The sequence below is a fragment of the Microcaecilia unicolor genome, chromosome 14, assembly GCF_901765095.1.
Source record: "Microcaecilia unicolor chromosome 14, aMicUni1.1, whole genome shotgun sequence".
Taxonomy (NCBI): Eukaryota; Metazoa; Chordata; class Amphibia; order Gymnophiona; family Siphonopidae; genus Microcaecilia; species Microcaecilia unicolor.
In genome coordinates, this window is record NC_044044.1 from 5,888,972 (window position 1) to 5,913,134 (window position 24,163).

The window sequence follows — 24,163 nt, forward strand, 5'->3', positions numbered from 1 at the left end:
AGCGCTCTAGAAATGTTAAGTAGTAGTAGTAGTAGTAACCCAGTGGCCAAATCCTGTAATGACATCCTTTTGTGTGACTTCTTTTCCTCTACTTTCTAGATTACAGAGACATTCATCACTCGTAGGACAGCAAGATTTTAATTAGAGTTAACATCAATAATATGTTAAAGAGTTATTTTTTTCCTCTGTGGAATTTTATGAATTTAATATTTATACTGCTCTATTAGTCCACAGGAGAGATGGACCAATGTGTCATCTGTGCTGTTGATATTTACAGTTGACCTGCCTTTAGAGTGCAGCAAGGACCAAAGACACAAACACCAATAGCAGTTTCCTGAAATAGGTGTCCCTTCGGATCAAGTAGCAAATCTCTGGAGTCAAGGGAGACAGCAGGAGAGCACATTAAGGAGAAGCTCTGTATTCCTTCTTCTCTCACTAAAGCATGACTGTGTCTGTGTCAAGGCAAAGCTATGATAAAACTGCGATGGAGGTGAAACTGGATCTGGTATAGAAGACGTTTTGAAAGAGAAAATGATTCTGTGCGCTCTATTTCTGGGACAAATTGGGATCTTGATGACAGTTTCTGCAGCAGTTACCCGATGCCAGAGACCTAGCTTTGGTGATTTCCAGAACTACTTTAAGGAAGGAGACCTGATATTGGGTGGAATAATTGCAATCACTCATTCTTCCAGGATTCGGTTCTTAAGCTTTACAAGTAGCAGTGTGCCCAATTTCTGCATTCCGTAAGTACTGTATTCATTTCCCTTTTTTTTATATGTGGTATTCTAAACCACCAATCCAAGGCAACTTTCCATCAGTAGTGTGCAAAGACTGAAATTCATCATTTCCACGAACCCAGTGGCATAGCCAATTTGGGTTCAGGCACACAAAGTCTGTTGGTTTGGCAGAAGCTTTCCCAAAGCAATATTCACTGTTGCGCTGTCTGCCCTGTTTTCCCCTCTACTGTGCGCGTGCTGTATTTAATTAATTTGATTATGCGCACGCTTCGCCCGTGCTCAATTTCACAACAGGCTTCTACTGGCGGGGACCACTGCCAGCCCAGGTATGTGGAGTTATGGCAGGGGTTTAAAGCATCAGGGAGGTAGGGCAAAATGACCCCCCCCCCCCCCCCCAGCACATGCACACCCACAAAATCCAGTTCTGGCTACACCACTGCATGAAACAAAGTGCAAATTTCACAATTGTATATGACAACATATACGCATCTACCTAGAAAATGCACACTTCATATTACATAAGTACATGTAATGCCATACTGGGAAACGACCAAAGGCCCATCAAGCTCAGCATCCTGTCCACGACAGTGGCCAATCCAGGTCAAGGGCACCTGGCAGCTTCCCAAACGTACAAACATTCTATACACGTTATTCCCAAGTGGATTTTTCCCAAGTCCATTTAGTAGCGGTCTATGGACTTGTCCTTTAGGAAACCATCTAACCCCTTTTTAAACTCTGCTAAGCTAACCGCCTTCACTACATTCTCCGGTAACGAATTCCAGAGTTTAATTAAGTGTTGGGTGAAGAAAAAATTTCTCCTATTTGTTTTAAATGTACTACACTGTAGTTTTATCGCATGCCCCCTAGTCCTACTATTTTTGGAAAGTGTGAACAGACGCTTCACATCCACCTGCTCCACTCCACTCATTATTTTATATACCTCTATCATGTCTCCCCTCAGCCGTCTTTTCTCATTTTATCATAGTCTCCTTTTTTAAAGTTAAATGCTAACTTATTTGACTTCCCCAGTACCATAACGTTCCCCACCAGATCATGCGCTCCACTAAGGACCAAGTCTAGAATTTTTCCTTCTCTCGTCGGCTCCTGCACCAGCTGCTCCATAAAGCTGTCCTTGATTTCATCAAGAAATTGCACGTCTCTAGCGTGTCCCGATGTCACATTTGCCCAGTCTTTATTTGGGTAATTGAAGTCACCCATTATTATCGCATTGCCCATTTTGTTTGCATCTCTGATTCCTTTTATCATTTCTGTGTCCTCCTGCTCATCCTAGCGAGGCGGACGGTAGTACACTCCTATCACCATCCTTTTCCTTTTTCTACATGGAATTTCAACTCACAATGATTCAAAGGTGTGATTTGTGTCCTGCTGAATTTGTAATCTATCTGAGTCAAGGCTCTCATTAATATACAATGCTACCCCTCCACCAGTCCAGTCCACCCTATCACTACGATATACTTTGTACCCTGGTATGACAGTGATATACTTTGTACTTTGTATTGAAAACTCTTACAGAGTACAGAATTATTAAATCCCAGATATTTTAATTAATATTCTATAGACCTATGTTAATTAACAATCACATTACAGAACAACATTAATCTTTTTTCCTGAGCCTGTACTGTATGTCTAGCTCCATCTCTACCTGTTTTCAAATCTATGCTGAAAACCCACCTTTTCACCACTGCTTTTGGCTCCTAACTACTACTCAATTACCTCCCCTTGTACCTTCTCACCCTGTGCTTCCCTCGCCCTGAATTGTCTTGTCTGTCTGTATTATTTTTAGATTGTAAGCTCTATTGAGCAGGGACTGTCTCTCTATGTCATGTGCTCAGTGCTGCGTGCGTCTGGTAGCACTATACAAATGTTAATAATAATAATCTTTTATAAATACACATATTATCTAATATTTTCCGTAATTTTCACTTATAAACTATTCAACAGAGTGGACTCTGCTACTGCCTATAAATCTTCCCTATTGGAAAAGGTGCAGCGAAGGGCGACAAAAATGATAGCAGGGATGGGACGACTTCCCTATGAAGAAAGACTAAGGAAGCTAGGGCTTTTCAGCTTGGAGAAGAGATGGCTGAGGGGAGACATGATAGAGGTCTATAAAATAATGAGTGGAGTGGAACAGGTGGATGTGAAGCGTCTGTTCACGCTTTCCAAAAATAGTAGGACTAGGGGGCATGCGATGAAACTACAGTGTAGTACATTTAAAACAAATCGGAGAAAATGTTTCTTCACCCAATGCATAATTAAACTCTGGAATTCGTTGCCGGAGAACGTGGTGAAGGTGGTTAGCTTAGCAGAGTTTAAAAAGGGGTTGGACGGTTTCCTAAAGGACAAGTCATAGACTGATACTAAATGGACTTGGGAAAAATCCACAATTTTCGCAAATAACATGTATACAATGTTTTGTACGTTTGGGTAGCTTGCCAGGTGCCCTTGACCTGGATTGGCAGCTGTCGGGGACAGGACGCTGGGCTCAATGGACCCTTGGTCTTTTCCCAGTATGTCATTACTTATGTACTTATGTAACTTTGTAGCTTTGATGACTGGTAGACAATGTAGAAAATATTCTTCTGACTGCTACTGGTGGTAGTGACAGTGGTCTCCAAACAACCTCTTTAAATCAAAATGGCTTAGAAATATATTGATTTCAGCTTAAAGTTCACTCCTCCACAGTAATTAACATTCTACATTTAGGACACATGCAAAGACAAACAAACCCTTCATATTTCTCCTAAAAATATTCCAGAAATGCAATTGAAAATAACCAGGTTGTAACTAGTCTCTGAAAGTCCAGATAATTCTAACACAAAGAGCATCTGATGGGACATAATTCTGCAAGGCTGCTCCATTAAACTTCGTATTTGCGAATCAATGCTTTGTAACTAATAACAGAAGAATAACAACTAGTCAAAAATAAATAATCTTCAAACAAGATACCAAAAGAATTGGGTGAATAGTAAGGAGCCATTGGATAGATTGTTGTAGGAAGTAGGTGACCTTGGTTATCCTTATTTAGTATGGTTAAAATGGCCTGAATTAAAACTGGTCTCCTCAGAAACAGCAAAAGGTTGAGTGCTGGTGTAAATGTCTGCCCCTAGAATATTTGAGTACACACATAGCGTAAGTTTATAATCAACATGTATTCATAAAAATCTCTGACTAGACTCTGCCAAAACTCCACCTGTGCACACACCTACCAGAAAGTCATGTTGATTGCACATTCGTGTACTCCTGTCAAGACATCACAACATGCCATTTATGAGCATACTAGCTGTTGAGCCCTTAAAAACGGGCTAGTAAAGGAAGGGGGGGTTGAAAGCTCCCCCCCGGCTAGGTCGCCGCCGCCGCCCCCCCCCCTGGAGTCCCCTCTGCCACCCCTCCACCCGGGCTGGGTACCTGGCTTCACTATTCAAACCGCCGGAACGCAGCACACAGCTCATCTGAGCTGCCGTCGATCTTCCTTCTTCTCTGCGTGTGTTCCGCCCTCATGTAACGTAACGTCGGCGAGGACGGGACACAGGCAGGTAAGGAAGGTCAACGGCAGCTCAGATGAGCTGTGTGCTGTGTTCCGGTGGTTTGAATAGTGAAGCCAGGTACCCGGGCTGGGCGGAGGGTGGGTGGCGGCGGCGACTCCGGGTGGGTGGGGGGAGCGGTAGCGGCAACCCTGGGGGGGGGGGGTGGCGACGGCTGTTCCCTCAGTCACAGGTGCGAAGGTTCCCTCTCTGTCATGCCCCCGTCATCACATATTGACGCGGGGGCGGGACAGAGAGGGTCTCTACTGCGCATTTGCGAGTGAGTACGCCTCTTGCTATTTATATGTTTGATGTTGTAACAAACATGAAACATGACTACACATACACTTTCTCCCTAAATGTCTCTATCCCATGTCTTATACCTGATCTCTCCAGCCTTTGGCCTCTAAATCAGTCCAAATTAGGGCACTCAGATTTGTATAATACCCTCGTTTTTTAATCATATTGGAACACTTGTGCTGATTATGAATCTGAAGTTAAGCTTTGATGAGATCCAGCCCTTCCCAACACAGCCTAATTTTCTGATGAGCTTCTGAAGAAAATAGAGCAGTCAGTAAGAAACAAAGAGATGCATAAGGTCCATCAAGCATTGCTGCAGGTTAGGACAGAGTATATGCTTGCATACGAGTAACAAGAATAGAATAGCCTGGAATAAAGCAGTTCAAATTGAGAAAAAAAAAGAGAAAAATGAAGACAGATCAAGATCATATTGTCTATCCATTTTGACCATCCATGCCATCTACTATCTCTTCCTCTCCGTTAGAGATAGTAGGTACCTGTTCCAAGCTTTCTTGAATTCAGATACAGGTTTCAGAATTAATTTGCCTCAGCAGATCCTTCAGTACCACAAAAAAATAAGTTACTGTACAGCAAAACTAAGATTTAGTGGTAGAATTGGCTGGTAGGTTTTGGTAGTGGAGAAGGATGGGCTCCTACAAATCAGGATTCTAGTAAATTAGTATAATGTTTTAAATATATGTTTGATTTCTCACAGACATATCTCCCTACACTATTTTCAGCATCTCTTGGCCTTTTTTTTTGCCATTGAGGAGATCAATCAAAACGAAGAGATCTTACCCAATATCACGTTGGGCTTTCATATCTATGACTCCTGCTCTGATGTTTGTTTTTCACTGTCTGGTGTTCTGAGCATATTATCTGGACAAGAAGAAGCAGTTCCTGGCTATACTTGTCATCGGCGAGGCCATGTTGCAGGTTTCATTGGAAGTCTCTCTCCAATGATGTCACATGCAATTTCCAGACTCACAGGGATCTATAGATATCCACAGGTACAGAAAGGACCAGTCTCAATATATATATTCTATAAAATTTTGCTGTCTGTTTGTTTCCCTACTCCATCTTGTGCCGACCTGGGTTATTGCCGATGGTTTCTTGTTTTGTTAGCTTGCTGAAATAATAAAAGGCTCCTTTTAAAAAGCTGCAGTAAAAAGTGGCCTTATTGCACCCTTATTTCACAGTAACACAATAAAATGACGGCAGAAAAAAGTTGAGTTTATGTGCAGAGGCTTTGCAGTTTAAGCGACTTTTAAAGACCTCTTTGTTCGGTGAAGCTTTTCCGTCAGTAGGACTGTGATAATTTTATGGATTCTTTTTTGAAACAGGATGCTATGATGTTAGCAGATCCAGTACTTTCTGTTTATGTATTTTAATGATTGTATTGTTTTTAATCAATTTTGTTATGTATTCTTGCTTTGTTTGTTTCTTGTATATAGCTTTGGTTTTAAATGGTATGATATGTGGAAAATAAATAAATAAATGAAACCCTCATGGTACAGCCAGTCTGCCCAACAAGATGGCCAAAGCCTTGCCTGCCATTCTGTATGGGTCCCGGTCACCCAAGATTAAACACAGGTTGTCAAGCCTCCATCATGCCATCCTATAAGCAGCCAAACATAATGGAGTCTTGGTTATAACCACATATCCCTAGGTATTGCCGACAGTATTCAACTTATCAGTCAAGATGTCGTCTCCACTCCTCCCCTCCCCCCCTCTGAGTTGCACAGCACCCTCACTCACAGCAGGTGATAATTAAAGTGGTCTACAACACTGGAGTTACTGAAGCTTCACTCGTCTTTTGCCATGTGCGGGACTCAGACCATAGAAGTTTGTCCAACCCATGTTATGCTTAGGGGCATCCAGAATCCTGCTTAGCATCCTTTGACTTTATAGAATTTAGGGGTCAATTCCTAGCAACGTTTTTCAAAGACGCCAATTTATAAGCACAACTTTCAAAGTTAAAGGCATAAGTCCTTTGAATATCAGGCCCATAAGTTTTTCTTTTTCTTTTTTTTATGTCCAGCAAACTCCACAATAACTAATCGTTTTATTTGAAACGTTAGCTGATAACTCAATGCACAGTGAAATAACCACTCTCTCCCCCAATCAGTTAGCCAGGATCTCAGTTGTCTGCAGCAAATCTCACAGGCCACTAATCTGGATAGTGAAATGGATAGTTAGGAAAGCAAAGAAACAGTCCTCTACTTATCTGGTTAGGGAAGGGGGATGGGATTTGATATATGGCCTTTCTAGGGTTACAATCAAAGCGGTTTACATATTATATGCAGTTACTTATTTTGTACCTGGGACAATGGAGGGCTTAGTGATTTGTCCATAAATCACTTGTGGCTGTCTTACCCTGATATTCAGTGGCAGTAAACTGAATATCGTTTCTGACCAGTCCCAGAAAAATTGGGCAGATCAGGGGCAAAGGGGGCGGTACTGATGAGGAGCTGGAGGTTATGCGAGTGCTGGTATAGCTGAGCGGTCCTAAATTAACCCACAGCTATGAGGGCCCCATCATACATTTTCTTTACATTTGTCCTCCAGAGCATCCCGAGCCTCCAAAGCAGCATGCCTCTTTCCATTCTTTCACCATTTTAATCCCCCAACCCTCCCAAATATCTGCAAGGTCACAGAAGCCACGTGTAGAAGGCAGCCACAAAGGGGAAAGATCAAGCAGGCTTTGCTCCTGCCTCCATCACCTTCCACTGGACAACCAGAGATATAGCTAGTCCCAGGGCGAGCCTACCTAGACTTTGGGGTTTTGGGGGACTAGAATGGTAGTGGGATAAGTGATGGGAGAGGCAGGCTGATTAAGGGGGCTTGATGGGGGTAGGTGGGATTAAAAAAAACATTTATTTATTTATTGGGATTTATTAACCACCTTTATGAAGAGACTCACCCAAGGCAGTGTAGAGCAGATACAGTTTAACATAAAACTTACAATTTTGTTAACAGCATAACGGTAATAAAATGACCAAGTATAAACATAAATACAATAAATGAGGAAAACTTTGAAAGCAGCAAATTGAAAACTAATAATATGAGTAACATAAAACAGTATCAAAAATATACATATATAACAACACTGAAATTCAAATAGATCTGTTGTGCATGTGAGTAAAAGGAATAAGATCGTTGTCCCAGATGTTGCAGCCTCCATACATCAAGCAAGTCTAAATCTTTGACCAAGTGTAAAAGTTTTTCTCTATGAGCCAGATTATCACCCGTCCCCCCTTGGAATGATCCATATCAGCTAAAGTCAAATTAAAGTCACCCCCAAAATCACCCGACCAGAGACAAAGAGAGATAGGGCCCCCTGCAATGATTCAAAGAAGTTGCCCTGACCCACGTTAGGAGCATACAGATTAATGAAAGTTACTGGCTGATTGAATATAATCCCCTTTACTGCTATTTTATTATTATTATTATTATTACATTTGTACCCCGTGCTTTCCCACATAATGCAGGCTCAATGCGGCTTACATAGTAATTTGAAATACAAAGTTAATAGAATTTTAATAAAACAGTAGAAAACAATGTAAAGTTGGGCTTAGTAGTGTATGATAAGTTGAACTAGATAATATATGACAAGGATAAAAGAGGGTAGACAGGATAGGATAGTGTAATTTGGGAGAAAGTGTAAGGATGGATAAAATTAAGGAGAGATGGAAAGAGAAGGATGGGAGGTTGGTGTTTAAGTCAGAACAGAATTGGGGGTGGAAGTTGGCGAGATTAGGTTGGGGCATTTGGGTAGGCTTGCTTAAAGAGATGATGCTATACATCTCCCATGATCTTCTACATACATATTTTCTTTAGTAAAGGGTACCCCTGCTTTTACATAAATCACTAGATCCCCCCCCCCCCCCCCCCCCCCGGGTGTGCTAGGTTATAAAACCCACTGTACTCTTTATGGCAAAGTAACACTGCATCTTTTTTCTGTATGTGAGTTTCCTGGAGCATGACAACATCCCATTTCAGATGCCGCAGCTCCCGGAAAATGATACTTCTCTTTCCTGGCTTATTTAGACCGTTAACATTCCAACAACCCACCTTTAAACCCATCCCACCCCCATGCCCCACCTCCCCCATGAACCGACCAGCACTGCCTCCAGCCAGATAGTTCCCTGAGGAAGCGTGCCCCTGCTGTAGTATGAATCCTCCGTGTATGACTGCCGACAGTAAGTTGTAATCGAAAAGGGGAAAAGCCAACGATAGTACAGGCTAGCCTTTTGCAGATATGCAGTCACCTCCTGAAAATCCCTCCGCTGCTGGAGAGTTGACCAGGCTAGGTCCTAAAACACCTTGATCTTACAATTGTTCCAACTAATCTCTCCTATGGCCCGAGCCTTTTTCCAGTCAGTCTGACTCTTTCACAGAGAAATCGTGAAAACATGCTATAATGTCCCAGGGCAATGCACTCCTCTGAGGCACCAAACTTCGGTGAGCCCTATCCAGGACAATAGGGTTAGATCTTGTATTACCAGATGTATTCTCTCCCTGATTCAGAAGTAATTCACATAGTTCCTTAACCACTTGGAAGCTGTCTTTAAACTGGTCTTCCTCTGGCACTTCCTTGAAGCACAAATTACACCAACTCCATATCAGCCCGCAGCTGCCGCTCTCTTTTAAGACCAGTTTGTAAAACACGTACATCTTCTACTAGCGCATCAATCCGCTCATCAGTCTCAGTCAACTGGTTCCCAATTTCTCTGACCTCCTCTCAAAGTTCTGTTACCGCTGTCTGTATATCCCTTTGGAACGCAATCATTTCAGATTTCAAGTCTTTGAACCAGCGGGTAACATCACTTTTGGTGAGCTCTGAGTCGCTATCAAACTGCTCCGTGTGGTATGGGTTTGAGTCCGAGTTCGCTGCTGCCATTTTAGCACCTCATGTCACCGCCCTTTGTAGCTCACTCGATCCTGGCACCCATTTCTCCACGGTGAACTTAAATCTGGCGAGCTTCTTCTGCATGGCCATTCCATCTGGGGGCTTCAAAAAACTAGTGGGGAGGAAATCTAGCCGCTATACCCGGGTGAATCCGGTAAATATAATTTGGCTCCAGCGGAGCTCCGAGATCAGGCCGCCATCTCCTAGCAGTGATGTCACTTCCTCCTCTAGATCGTTTTATAATCAATCCATATTTCAGTTACCTGTTATTGTTTGCTGATTGCACATTTTCTGTTCACTGTACAAGTTGTGACAATAAACCTATTTTGCTTGTTGACTCTGATGTCTGGACTGATAAAGTTATCAATAGAAATCAAACAAAATAAAAAATGGAAAAGAAAATAAGATGATACCTTTTTTATTGGACATAACTTAATACATTTCTATGTCCAATAAAAAAGGTATCATCTTATTTTCTTTTCCATTTTTTATTTTGTTTGATTTCTATTGATAACCTTAAGAGTGGACTAACACGGCTACCACACTCCTGGACTGATAAAGAATCCTGGTGGCGTGTGTTGAGTCTGTGAGTGCTTTCTAGGAACTGTGGGACCACTGTGAGTGTGCCCCAGTAACCTAGAAATCACTGGGGATAATTTGAGAGCAGGAGACTCACCAAGAGGTGTTTGTGACCTCGGTCAGTGGGAGGAGGAGGGTGTTAGTATAAAGCACAAGTGGCAGATGCAGGTGGACCTGAGCTATGCTAGGGAAAGACTCTCTAAGAGGCTTTGTATAAAATTTCCAAAGCAAGAATTAAAATCTGAAAACATTAACTCCTTTGACCTTTGTCATTCTAGATCAGTTACGGATTTACAGAAGCATCACTGAATGACCAAGCTGAGCTCCCATTCTTTTATCACACTTTTCCAAATGATTATTCTAAATACCATGGTATGATTCAGTTTCTGAGACTCTTTGGATGGGATTGGGTTGGGATTCTCACCACAGCTAATAGTAATGATAAAATTAGCAGTGAGGAACTGAAGAGGGCCATTATCAGGAGTGGGATTTGTGTAGATTTTTTGGAACTGATGCCAAATATTTTTCCATTAGGCTCATTATTCAGTAAAGGAATAAAAGATATGTCTAAAAGAATCTACAAATCAAAAGCCAATGTGATTATTATCCACAGTACCAACAATGAAATGAACTTTGCACTGGTTTCCACTCATTTCAACATTACTGATAGCAAACTGTTGATCTTCTCAGTGGAGTCCTCCTCCATTCTGAAGATAGATGCCCTTACTAGCTGTCATGGCTGCACTAGCTTCAATGGTTCCATAATGTTTACCATCCCTACAAGAGATATTCCAGGTTTCAAGCATTTCCTTCAAAATCTAAAACCCTCCACTTTCCCAGAGCCATCTTTCTTACAGTCTGCCTGGAGAGCTGCCTTTAATTGTGAGTTGCCCTATAAACATACATTTAGGAATAAGAACAATTGCACAGGACAGGAGACACTGTCTAACCTACCTCCTTCAAAGTTTTACATGGATCATTTCCAGTTTTCTTATAATCTTTATAACATGGTCTATGCCCTGGCTCATGCTTTACACAACATGTACACAGCCAAGTCCCAACCTGGGGAGAGTCTTCACATGGAATTTCAGCCATGGCAGGTAAACCCTCCAAGTTCATTTTTCTAGCAAGTATAATGTTCTTTTTCCTTACAGTAAAATTCATTGTAACTTAATATTGTGTATTATTGATGGACATCTTTTAAAACAGCAGAAATTGTATTAATATAAATCCTTGTGGAGAATTGCAATTACATATTTTAGATTGGTAGCAAATGAAGATGAAAAAAATATTTTTAAAGGTTGAAGAAGGGGCTAAAATCAAATATAGAAAATGGAAAAATTTCCTATGGGATAGAGAGGACACTCTTTGTAGCCTGGAGCTATCTTTCTGTTCACTTTCTCCTCATTGGGGTGGAGGAGTAGGTCTGGGGCTATGGGGAGCACAGCTGTCTCTTTGACCTCAATGTCTGACAGGGGGATGATCAGAAGCAAACGCCGGTGCTAAAGGCTGTTAGCGCCATACTAGCGCCAGCGTTTGCTACCGCCCCATGATCAGAGCTCTCAAGCGTGTGAAACAGCGCGCTCGAGGGCTCTGAACCAGTGGTGTGCTGGTAAATTTTTAACAACAGGCTCTCTCCCCAGTCCACCTCGGCGCCCCCCCATCCACCTCTGCGCCCCCCCGTCCACCTCTGTGCCTCCCCCCCCCCAAAATTGCAGAGCTGGCTATAGCCGGGGGGGGGGGGGGGCAATGTATTACTCTCTCCAGGAAAAAAAAATTAAATGATCCCAGGTTCCAATCTAATTCATGTTTAATGTGGGATAAAATGCCATAAATAAGTAAACAAATATAAACTTTTAATGTTGAGCACCTGATTTTCAAAGTGAACATATTCCAAACACTATAATGAAAATAAAATGATTTTTTTTCTACCTTTGTTGTCTGGTGACTGTTTTTCTGATCATGCTGGCCCAGTATCCGATTCTGCTGCTATCTGTCCTCTTAACTCCGTTTCCAGGGCTTCCTTTCCATTTATTTCTTTCTTCCTTTCTTCTTCATTTCTGGTCCTCAGCTTCTGCCTATTTTCTTCATCCATGTGCAGTTTTTCTCCTCTCTTCCTTTTCCCTCATCTCATCTCCTTCCTCACTCTTCTCTCCCCTCCATCCATGTCCAGCATTTCTTCTCTCTCCCGTCCTCTCCCCTGCCCTCCATCCACCCATGTCCAGTGACTCTCCTGTCCCCTGCCCTCCATCCACCCATGTCCAGCAGTGACCCTCCTCTCCCCTGCCCTCCATCCACCCATGTCCAGTGACCCTCCTGTCCCCTGCCCTGCATGCACCCATGTCCAGCAGTGACCCTCCTCTCCCCTGCCCTCCATCCACCCATGTCCAGTGACCCTCCTGTCCCCTGCCCTGCCCTGCATGCACCTATACCCAGCGATCCTCCTGTCCCCTGCCCTGCATGCACCCATGTCCAGCAGTGACCCTCCTCTCCCCTGCCCTCCATCCACCTATGTCCAGCAGTGACCCTCCTCTCCCCTGCCCTGCATGCACCTATAGCGACCCTTCTCTCCCCTCCCCTCCCCTCCATTCACAAATGCCCAGCGACTCCCTTCTCTCCCCTGCCACCCCCTCCTGAGTTCGGTGAATCCCTCCTCCCTCCCTCCCTCCGGATCCGGTCCCTTACGTCAGCGACTTCACGGATTGTTCAGTGTTGCTGCAAGCGCTGACTCTCCCCCGCTGGTGCTGCAGGTTCGTGATTCAAAATGACCGCCGAGATTTACAAGGGCGGCCTCCAAGACTTCGGCAGAAGTCTCGCGAGGCCGCCTCTGGAAGTCTCGGCGGCCATTTTTAAAATGCGAACCTGCAGCGCCAGCGTGGGAGAGTCAGCGTTTGCAGCGACCCCGAAGAATTCGTGAAGTCGCTGACGTAAGGGACTGGATTGGGAGGGAGGAAGAAAGCCGGCTCACGCAATTCAACAACCGGCTCGCAAGAGCCAAACAAAGTTAACAACCGGCTCTTGCGAGCCGGTGCAAGCCAGCTCCAGCACACCACTGCTCTGAACGCAACTAGCATGCAAATGCATGCAAAACAGGGCTAAACATATTCATCCCCAATGATCAGCGACCAGCGTGCCAAAGATTGGGTTGCTTGCTGGCTGTGGCAAACCCTACGCCAGCTCCGAGCTGGTGTTAGGGTTTGCAGATCATTGGGGAGGAATGGTGAGCCCTGTCCAGCATGCATTTGCATGCTGGCAGGCCCCCATCCCCCCCCCAACAAAGCAAACCTGGACCCCCCCCCCCCCCAGCAACAGGGGGCTGGAGGTACGGCGGACCTCCGGTCCCCCTGACAATCCCCCCTCCCAGGTTCAGGGAGGGCTGGAGATCCGGTGGGTCTCCAATCCCCCCTAACTTCCTTCAATAACAGTCCCTGGTGGCCTTGTGGGCGACCAACCAACCCCCTCCCAGCGACAGGGTGGGAGCGGGTTAGTGACCACTGGGGTGATCTGGTCAGTTGAGGACACCCAAAATCGGCTTCTCATTATGCCGATTAGGTCGACTCTGTAAGAAGGACGTCCATCTTGCAATTTGTGTCGAAGGATGAGTGTCCTTCTCTTTCGAAAATAAGCTTGATAGTGGAATTAGAAAATGTGCAGAGAAGGGTGAAGAAAATGATAAAACGGATGGGATGACTACCCTATGAGGAAAGGCTAAAGCGGCTGGGGCTCTTCAGCTTGGAGAAAGACAGCTGAGGGGAGATATGATAGAGGTCTATAAAATAATGAGTGGAGTGGAACGGGTAGATGTGATGTGTCTGTTTATGCTTTCCAAAAATACTAGGACTAGGGGGCATGCGATGAAGCTACAAAATACCAAATTTAAAACGAATCAGAGAAAATTTTTCTTCACCTCAAAGTGTAATTCAACTCTGGAATTCGTTGCCAGAAAATGTGGTAAAGGCGGTTAGCTTAACAGAGTTTTAAAAAGGTTTGTGTTGGAATGTAATTGTATTTTACATGCATTGCCTGTCACCTATTATTTCTCTGTGATTACTCTGTGACCTCTGATGTGAATTACTTAGAGAGGTCACATAGCTATGCAACTTCCTGTGGGGGCAGATGCAGCAGATGCAGCACATGAAGCACATGGAGCACATGGAGCTCATGATCTCTCCTAACCTGAGAGGATCTATGGTGGTGTGAGCATCCATTACCATCTAAGCACATGGAAGGAGCTGATAATACAAATGTATAGTAATATGTATATATAAGCCTGTCTGATTATAATCTAACTACAAACTGTGAGTAAACAGATGTTTTGTTACTTCAACTTTAAAGTGACTCAGCAGTGAATTATTCAGGGGTGAATGAGAGAGAGATGAAGAAAGAAATTAACATTTCTAAAGCTGAAGCTGTGTGTACTAAAATCTGCTAATTATTTACTACAAATAATCCAACAAAAGGGTTATGGGCCCAGGGCTCAGGAATTGAAAAAGAAGAGAAATATTACCAGGCAGAAAAAAAGGCCACATTTTTCTCTTAAGTTTTAAAGGAAAGATTCAGTCTGTCTCTCTCTCCCCCCACACAGCAGACAGAAGGCTAAGAAAATGGCTGAGGGAAGAAATTCACCATTGTTCTATTCTCTCAAGGTGCCTAGATTAACTGAGTTTAATTATCAGCAGTGGGAATTAAGATTCATATGTTTCCTTCGAGCAAAAAGATTAGATATATGCTTAGACCAAGACAGAACAGCTGAAAATATGGCTGAATGGGACAATGCAAACTATTATGTGAAGTGCATGCTTTTGGAAGCTCTCTCAGAGAAACAAGCCATATTAGTGGAGGGAAAAGATACACCAAAGGACATTTTATATAAACTGAGAACTATGTATGCAACTACATATGCAAAGCAGCAACCAATTTGGTTGGCAGAGTTGAATGAAACCAAATTAAGGGATAAAAGTAAATGTAATGATCACATTATGTATCTTATGTCTTCATTTCAAAAGTTAGAACTTTCAGGAATTCCCATGTGTGATGCATTGAAAAGAGCATTTCTTTTTACCTCACTATCAAAGAAGTTTGATGTTTTTAGGTCTGTAAATGAGGCCATTGAAGGGCAATCTTTTGAACAGGCAACATCAAAACTAAGGCAGGAATGCATAGTAGATGATTCTGAGGAGATGTGTTCTCAAAGTCAGTCAGAGAGAAATGAAACAAATTTCTTGGCAAAGAACAGAGGAAGGCGGAGCTATGGGAAAACTCCACCCAAGGGCAAGCTGATTTGCTACTCATGTGGAAAGGAGGGACATGTATCTAAATGGTGTAAGGAAACACAAAACACTCCCTCTAGCTCACCTAAGCCAATGGAACTAAAGAATTTTCAAACCAGGAAATGTATGAAGGACAAAGATAAACACCAGGGCTTTCTAATGGCAGAAAAATCTTTGACTATGGTAAATAATAATTCAAATGAAAGTACTTGGATTTTGGATTCGGGGAGCACATGCCATTTAACCAATTCTAAGGATTTCTTTCAGGAAATGTGTCCAGAGGAAGGTATTCTTAAAACTGCAAACGCAGGGACTGCTAAGATCCAAGCCAAAGGTATTGGATTCTTAAAATGCAAAGTGTCTAATGAAGTTAAAGAAATTCCTGTAAGTGATGTCTTGTATATTCCCCAAGCAGTTTGCAATATGCTTAGTGTATCTACATTAGATAAGAAGGGATTTGTGATTCATTTTGAAAATAGTAAGTGCACAATCTCTAAAAATGATGAAGTGTATGCTGAAGCTTTTATGCATAATGATGTTTATAAGCTGAACATTTCAGGTGAAGCCTCACATATGGCGCAAGTAAGGAAGAATGATGGTAAATGTAGTCTGGAAATCTGGCATCGCCGCCTGGGACATCGTGATTCTAAGGTGATCCAGGATCTTTACAGTAAGCAACTGGCCACCGGCATTCAGATAAGTGCAGATGCTGGTAAAATGGAGAAATGCATAGACTGTGTTACTCAAAAAGGTGTGAGACCCTCATTTCCTGCATACACAGGAAATAGGAGTAATAAAGTGCTGGACTTAATACACAGTGACTTATGTGGACCGTTTAATATCCCATCATTGGGAAATAACAGATTTGTGCTAATATTCTTGGATGATTTCTCTAGATATTGTGTGGCCTATTTGCTGAAAGAGAAAAGTCAAGTCACAGACATGCTGAAGAAATACGTAGCCATGGTGAGCAATAAATTTGAAAGAAAACCAAAGGTTTTTCAGACCGACAATGGTGGTGAGTTCACTTCACAAAGCATGCGCACATTTCTAGAACAAGAAGGCATTCAGCATATCACAACAGTAGCTTATACACCAGAGCAAAATTCTGTTGCAGAGAGAAAATTTAGGTCACTTGTGGAAATGACCAGATGTATGCTGTCAGATAGCAATCTCCCTAAAAGACTATGGGGGGAAGCAATTCTCACAGCAGTGTACCTACAAAACAGAATGCCAACTAAAGGCGCTGAGCGCACACCACATGAGGCATGGCATGGTAGGAAGCCAAACCTGTCACACATAAGAACATTTGGAAGTACAGCATATGCTCATATACCAAAGCAAAGAAGGCATAAGCTGGATTCCACAACAGAAAGGGGCATTTTAGTTGGCTATGCTCCAGGACACAAAGGATATAGAATTTTGAATCTGAAAACTGGCATTGTTGGCATAAGACATGTTACATATTTTGATGAAAACAAAAGGGTTGATAAAGGCTGGATTATCCCAGATGAGCCTTATCATCCAGAATATGAAACTAGAACCATAATAGACATGCCAGTGTATATAAATGCCATACCAAGGCAGATGTCTGAAAGCAACTCACCTGTATCTAACGAGGAACAGGCAGAGGAAGCAGACACAGAAAGGATCATTGAAGAAGACAGTACAGTTGGAGAAGGGGAATCAATTGGAGAAGAACTCTCAGATTTAGAGGATGCGGAAAGGTCAGACCAACCTGTTGTCAGACGCTCATCCAGGGAAAACAAAGGTGTTCCACCCCCAAGACTGTCTTACCTAACAAAGTCAGCAGAAGCTCAAGAGCCCTTAACATGGGATGAGATTGAGAAAATGCCAGCAGAAGAAGCTGCTGAATGGCATAAAGCTGCACAAGAAGAAATTGATGCATTGGATAAAAATAATACTTGGATTCTTACAAAATTACCTCCTGGCAAGAAAGCTATAGGATGCAAATGGGTATTCAAGTTAAAAAGGAATGCACAAGGAAAAGTGGAAAGGTATAAAGCCAGATTAGTCGCAAAGGGATATCTTCAAAAATATGGAGAAGATTTTGATGAAGTGTTTGCACCTGTAGTGAAACACACGACAATAAGAACACTTCTGAGCATTGCAGTCTCAAAAGGCATGCAAGTCAACCACATTGATGTGAAAACAGCATTTCTTCACGGAGATATAACTGAAGACTTGTACATGGAACAACCAACAGGTTTCATAAATACAAAACAAAGACAGCTAGTGTGTAAATTAAACAAAGGTCTTTATGGATTAAAGCAAAGTGCAAAATGTTGGAATGAAAAATTGCATGAAATATTGACAAATTTAGGATTTAAGCAAGGTGAAGCAGATAAATGTTTGTACACTAGGTGCACAAATGGACAATATGCATACATTTTAGCTTTTGTTGATGATCTGCTCATTGCAAGCAAAAGTGAGCAAGAGTACAAGGACATTGTAAAATGTTTAAACCTCAATGTTGAGATAAAAGAACTTGGTAATGTGTCATACTATCTTGGTATAGAAATTGAGAAACAAAATGATGGTTCTTATCTTCTAAGCCAGAAGCAGAAAATAAATGAGCTTATTGAAAGTTTAGGTATGCAAGATGCCCAAGTTGTAAGCACTCCCATGATCACTGATTTTCTGAAGGATGAAACAGTAAGAGAACCTTTACCAGATAACATCCAATATAGATCAGCCATAGGTAAGCTTTTATATCTAGCTACCACATACAGGGCTGATATAGCAAATGCAGTAGGAATTTTGAGCAGAAGGGTCAGCTCACCTACCAAATCAGATTGGACTGCAGTTAAAAGGATGGTAAGGTATTTAAAGGGTACCATTGATTGTAAATTAAAGATTTCAGCCAATAGTAATCCAAAACTAATATGTTACTGTGATTCAGATTGGGCAGGGGATCATTCTAATTATAAATCCACAAGTGGATATGTGTTTATGTATGGAAATGTACAAATTTCATGGGCCAGTCATAAACAAAGTATTGTGAGTTTGTCTTCTACAGAAGCTGAATATGTGGCCGTATCGGAAGCGTGCAGAGAACTGATGTGGATTGAAAAACTTTTGCTGGATTTTGGAATAGCTGAAAGAGACCAATCCAGATAATGGAAGATAATCAGAGCTGCATCCGACTGTCACAGAATGACAAGGTTCAGTCACGCACCAAGCACATCGCAACGAAATACCACAACGTGCGAGAGTTGGCGAAAGAAGGGGTCATCAGTCTACACTATTGTCACACCAGTGAGATGACAGCTGACATCATGACCAAACCGTTACCCAGAGAACATTTTGTGAATCTGCGTATAAAGCTTGGACTTTGTATGAATAAATAATTGCATGACAGTTATGCATGAGAAGGGGTTTGTTGGAATGTAATTGTATTTTACATGCATTGCCTGTCACCTATTATTTCTCTGTGATTACTCTGTGACCTCTGATGTGAATTACTTAGAGAGGTCACATAGCTATGCAACTTCCTGTGGGGGCAGATGCAGCAGATGCAGCACATGAAGCACATGGAGCTCATGATCTCTCCTAACCTGAGAGGATCTATGGTGGTGTGAGCATCCATTACCATCTAAGCACATGGAAGGAGCTGATAATACAAATGTATAGTAATATGTATATATAAGCCTGTCTGATTATAATCTAACTACAAACTGTGAGTAAACAGATGTTTTGTTACTTCAACTTTAAAGTGACTCAGCAGTGAATTATTCAGGGGTGAATGAGAGAGAGATGAAGAAAGAAATTAACATTTCTAAAGCTGAAGCTGTGTGTACTAAAATCTGCTAATTATTTACTACAAATAATCCAACAGTTTGGACGGCTTCCTAAAGGAAAAGTTCATAAACCATTATTAAATTGGACATAGGGAAAATCCACTATTTCTGAGATAAGCAGCATTAAATGTTTTGTACTTTTTTGTCGATCTTGCCAGGCACGGGAGCCAACTTTTCAATAATTTTGATTATTGAGGATGCTAAACCCAAACACAGTTAAGGAGTTTGTTAAATACTGGGGTGCTCAAGCACCCACATCACCCACAGAGCTGGCTTCTAGGTTGCCAGGTATTTGTGACCTGGATTGGCCACTGTTGGAAACAGGATGCTGGGCTTGATGGACCTTTGGTCTGTCCCAGTATGGCAATACTTATGTACTTATGTATGTAACTATCCTTTCTTTCAGCAGCGACTCCATTATTTTTCCTACCACTGACGTGAGACTTACCGGTCTGTAGTTTCCCACTTCTTCCCTGTCTCCACTTTTGTGAAGAGGGACCACATCTGCTCATCTCCAATCCCGCGGAACCTCTCCCATCTCTAAAGATCTATTAAATAAATCTTTAAAACGTCCCGCCAGTACCACTCTGAGCTCATTCAGTTTCCTGGGATGTATGCCATCTGGCCCTATAGCCTTGTCCACTTTCAGTTTCTCCAGCTGTTTATAAACTCTTTCTTCTGTAAACGGCACAGTATCCATTCTATTTCCAGTTGTTCCCTCGGCAGACGACTGTGGTCCTTATAAGTACATATAAGTACATAAGTATTGCCATATTGGGAAAGACCATAGGTCCATCGAGCCCAGCATCCTGTTTCCAACAGTGGCCAATCCGGGTCACAGATACCTGCAAGATCCCAAAAATGTACAAAACATTTTATACTGCTTATCCCAGAAATAGTGGATTTTCCCCAAGTCCATTTAATAACGGTCTATGGACTTTTCCTTTAGGAAGCCGTCCAAACCTTTTTAAAACTCCGCTAAGCTGACCGCCTTTACCACATTCTCTGGCAACGAATTCCAGAGTTTAATTACACGTTGAGTGAAGAAACCTTTTCTCCGATTCGTTTTAAATTTACTACATTGTAGCTTCATCGCATGCCCCCTAGTCCTAGTATTTTTGGAAAGCGTGAACAGACGCTTCACATCTACCCGTTCAACTCCACTCATTATTTTATAGACCTCTATCATATCTCCCCTCAGCCACCTTTTCTCCAAGCTGAAGAGCCTAGCCGCTTTAGCCTTTCCCCATAGGGAAGTTGTCTCATCCCCTTTAATATTTTTGTCGCCCTTCTCTGCACCTTTTCTAATTCCACTGTACCTTTTTGAGATGCGGCGACCAGAATTGAACGCAATATTCGAAGTGTGATCTCACCATGGAGTGATATGAAGGCATTATAACATCCTCATTTTTGTTTTCCATTCCTTTCCTAATAATACCTAACATTTTATTTGCTTTCGTAGCCGCAGCAGCACACTGATCAGAAGGTTTCAACGTATCATCAACGACGACACCTAGATCCCTTTCTTGGTCGGTGACTCCTAACGTGGAACCTTGCATGACGTAGCTATAATTCGGGTTCCTCTTTACCACATGCATCACTTTGCACTTGCTCACATTAAACGTCATCTGCCATTTAGATGCCCAGTCTCCCAATCTCGTAAGGTCCACATGTAATTTTTCACAATCCTCCCGCCATTTAATGACTTTGAATAACTTTGTGTCATCAGCAAATTTAATTACCTCACTAGTTACTCCCATCTGTAGGTCATTTATAAATATGTTAAAAAGCAGCGGTCCCAGCACAGAGCCCTGGGGAACCCCACTAACTACCCTTCTCCATTAAGAATACTGACCATTTAACCCTACTCTCTGTTTTCTATCTTTTAACCAGTTTTTAATCCACAATAGGACACTACCTCCTATCCCATGACTCTCCAATTTCCTCTGGAGTCTTTCATGAGGTACTTTGTCAAACACCTTCTGAAAATCCAGCTACACAATATCAACCGGCTCCCCTTTATCCACATGTTTGTTCACCCCTTCACCAGGATTTTCTTCCGTGAACATCGAAGAGAAGTAATTGTTTAGCACGTTCGCTTTATCTTCACCACTCTCCACATAGCCATTCTCATAATCTTTCAGTCATACAATTCCATTTCTATCTTTTCTCCTTTCTGCAATTTATCTGAAAAAGGTCTTGTCACCTTTTTTAACATCTTAAGCCATTTTTTCTTCCCCTCTCACTTTCGCTAGCTGTATTTCCCTGTTTGCTTCTTTGAGTTCAATCCGATAATCTGTTCCGTGATCCTCTTGTTGCGTTTTTTTTAATTTCTTGAACAAAGCCTCTTTTGCTCTTATTTTTTCAGCTATTTGTTTGGAGAACCGTATAGGCTTTCTACTTCTCTTGTTTTTGTTTACTTTCCTTGCATAAAGATCAGCTGCCATATTTATAGCAGCCTTTAGTTTTGACCACTGATTTTCCACATCTCCTACACCTTCTCACTCTAAAAGCTCCTTCTTGAGGTATTCCCCCATTTTATCAAAATCAATACATCTGAAATCCAGTACTTTGAGTTTTGTGCGCCTGCACTCCGCCTTTGCCCTTATATCAAACCATATGGTGTGATGATCGCTATTACATAGGTGGGCACCGACCCACATATTGGAAACACTTTCTCCATTCGTGAACACTAGATCCAGCATCGACCCATTCCTCGTGGGTTCAATCCGTCCACAATCTCCCTACTTCTTTCCCATTCCGCAGATGGGACGTTCCAATCCACATCAGACAAATTGAAACCTCCTAACAGTAGCACCTCCCCTTTCAAATCAATCTTTGGAATATCTTCTATCAGATCTTTGTCCAACTTCTCCGTTTGTGGCAGAGGCCTGTAGATAACTCCTGTGTGGTTACAGGTTCCGTCTTCTCTTTCCAGGATATTCCATAAAACTTCTTCCTTTTCCCAGGTTCCCGCGTTTCAGCCTCTCTGATATTGTCTCTCACATAAAGCGCCACTCCTCCACCTCTTTGGCCCTATCTATACTTCCTAAAAAGATTATAGCCCCATATGGTCACATCCCATTTCATGGGAGTCATTGAACCACGTTTCTGTAATAGCAACAATATCCAAGTTTTCTTCAAACATCAGGGCTTGCAAGTCTTGAACCTTTTTACTTAGACTATGAGCATTTGTGCTCATTGCTTTCCATGTGCTTAGTGAGTTTACATGACCTATCCCTCTGCCATCATGTTTATTCTGGGGTGACTTTCTTGAATTCCCTTGTTTCCTTTTGTCACCCCCACTCTCTAGTTTACATGTCTAGAAACATACTGTCTGAATTTCTCCCCAAGGATCCTTTTTCCCATCACAGAAAGATGTAGACCATCATTACAGTACAGCCTGTTATTTTTCCATAAATTACTCCATGCTCCTGTATATCTAAAACCTTCTGCTTTACACCAAGACTCAAGCCACTTATTGAATTCCACTGCTTTGTGTAGTCTTTCCTCTCCCTTTCCCCATTTAGGAATTAATTCAGAGAAAGCCACAGTCCGAACCAAAGATTTCAGTCCCTCCCCAAGCTTCTGGAACACTCTTTGTGCAGTAAACTTGCTATTGTTGGCCAGGTTGTTCGTCCCCAGGTGAATTACAACATCAGTATATGAAGCCTTGCTCTCTTCTCGGATCACTTTCAGTATTTGATCTGTACATCTGGTAGCTCAAGATCCTGGAAGGCATTTCACAAGGTTGGAACCCTTGAACTGTGTTCCTAAGTTAATGCCTCTGATAATGGAGTCTCCAGGCAGTAAGAGTTTTCTGCTTTTCTCCAATCTGTCATTGTTTGGGGATGTTTCTTGGGTTGTGCTACATTCATTGCCTCTGGTTCCACCACATTACTTCTTTCTTCAGCATCATGAGAGGAGGAGTGGCCTAGTGGTTAGGGTGGTGGACTTGGGTTCTGGGGAACTGAGTTCGATTCCCAGCACAGGCAGCTCCTTGTGACTCTGGGCAAGTCACTTAACTCTCCATTGCCTGCTGCATTGAGCCTGCCATGAGTGGGAAAGTGCGGGGTACAAATGTAACAAAAATAAAATAGATACTATTGGAGATTCTACATGGAATGTTGCCACTATTGGAGATTCTACATGGAATGTTGCTATTCCACTAGCAACATTCCATGTAGAAGGCTGCGCAGGCTTCTGTTTCTGTGAGTCTGACGTCCTGCACGTACGTGCAGGACGTCAGACTCACAGAAGCAGAAGCCTGCGCGGCCAACATTGGTGATCTGCAAGGACCGACTTCTACATGGAATGTTGCTAGTGGAATAGCAACATTCCATGTAGAATCTCAAATAGCAACAGTGGAGGAGTGGCCTAGTGGTTAGGGTGGTGGACTTTGGTCCTGAGGAACTGAGTTCGATTCCCGACACAGGCAGCTCCTTGTGACTCTGGGCAAGTCACTTAACCCTCCATTGCCTGCCGCATTGAGCCTGCCATGAGTGGGAAAGTGTGGGGTACAAATGTAACTAAAATAAATAAATCATGATCATGCAATGCAGCAAAATAATTTGGCAGGGCAGAGATTGGGAGGGTGAGTGCTTCTGTATCACAGATCTTTGTTTACCAGAGCTTATTGTGACCCATCTATTCCTCTATTGTTTCATTCTCTGTGTCCGTATCAGTTTGCTAAGACCCTGAGACCGTGACAGTTTGCAAAGGCCTTTGTGGCCGAGACCATGACATTATTGCTTCTTAACAGCTGTTATCAAGCCGATTAGCTTGTTAAACCAATTGTTATGTGCACTGCCAAAGAATACTCATGGATTCCAGCACGGATCTCTAGGCACACTATATAGAATCTGGGGGACAGTGTATAATCTATTATCCCTAAGGTGTCTGCACAAACTATTGCACACTGTTGGGAAAGAGTATGCAAACTATGCAAAGATGGTGCACATAGAGGGGCATAATTGAAAGGCTCCAGTGAAATAGCTGG

The 24,163-nt window shown here is 42.5% G+C and overlaps 1 protein-coding gene across 1 annotated transcript in view; it reads left to right on the forward strand.

Moving 5' to 3' along the window:
- The first annotated feature begins 531 nt into the window (after window positions 1–531).
- The window catches only part of LOC115458216 (vomeronasal type-2 receptor 26-like), a 29,298-nt gene continuing 5,666 nt past the window's right edge, over window positions 532–24,163 (forward strand). Inside the window, exons 1-3 of the mRNA XM_030188076.1 lie at window positions 532–743; window positions 5,298–5,592; window positions 10,352–11,173. Of these exons, the coding sequence (XP_030043936.1) occupies window positions 532–743; window positions 5,298–5,592; window positions 10,352–11,173 (1,329 nt within the window). The remainder of the gene's footprint in view (window positions 744–5,297; window positions 5,593–10,351; window positions 11,174–24,163) is intronic.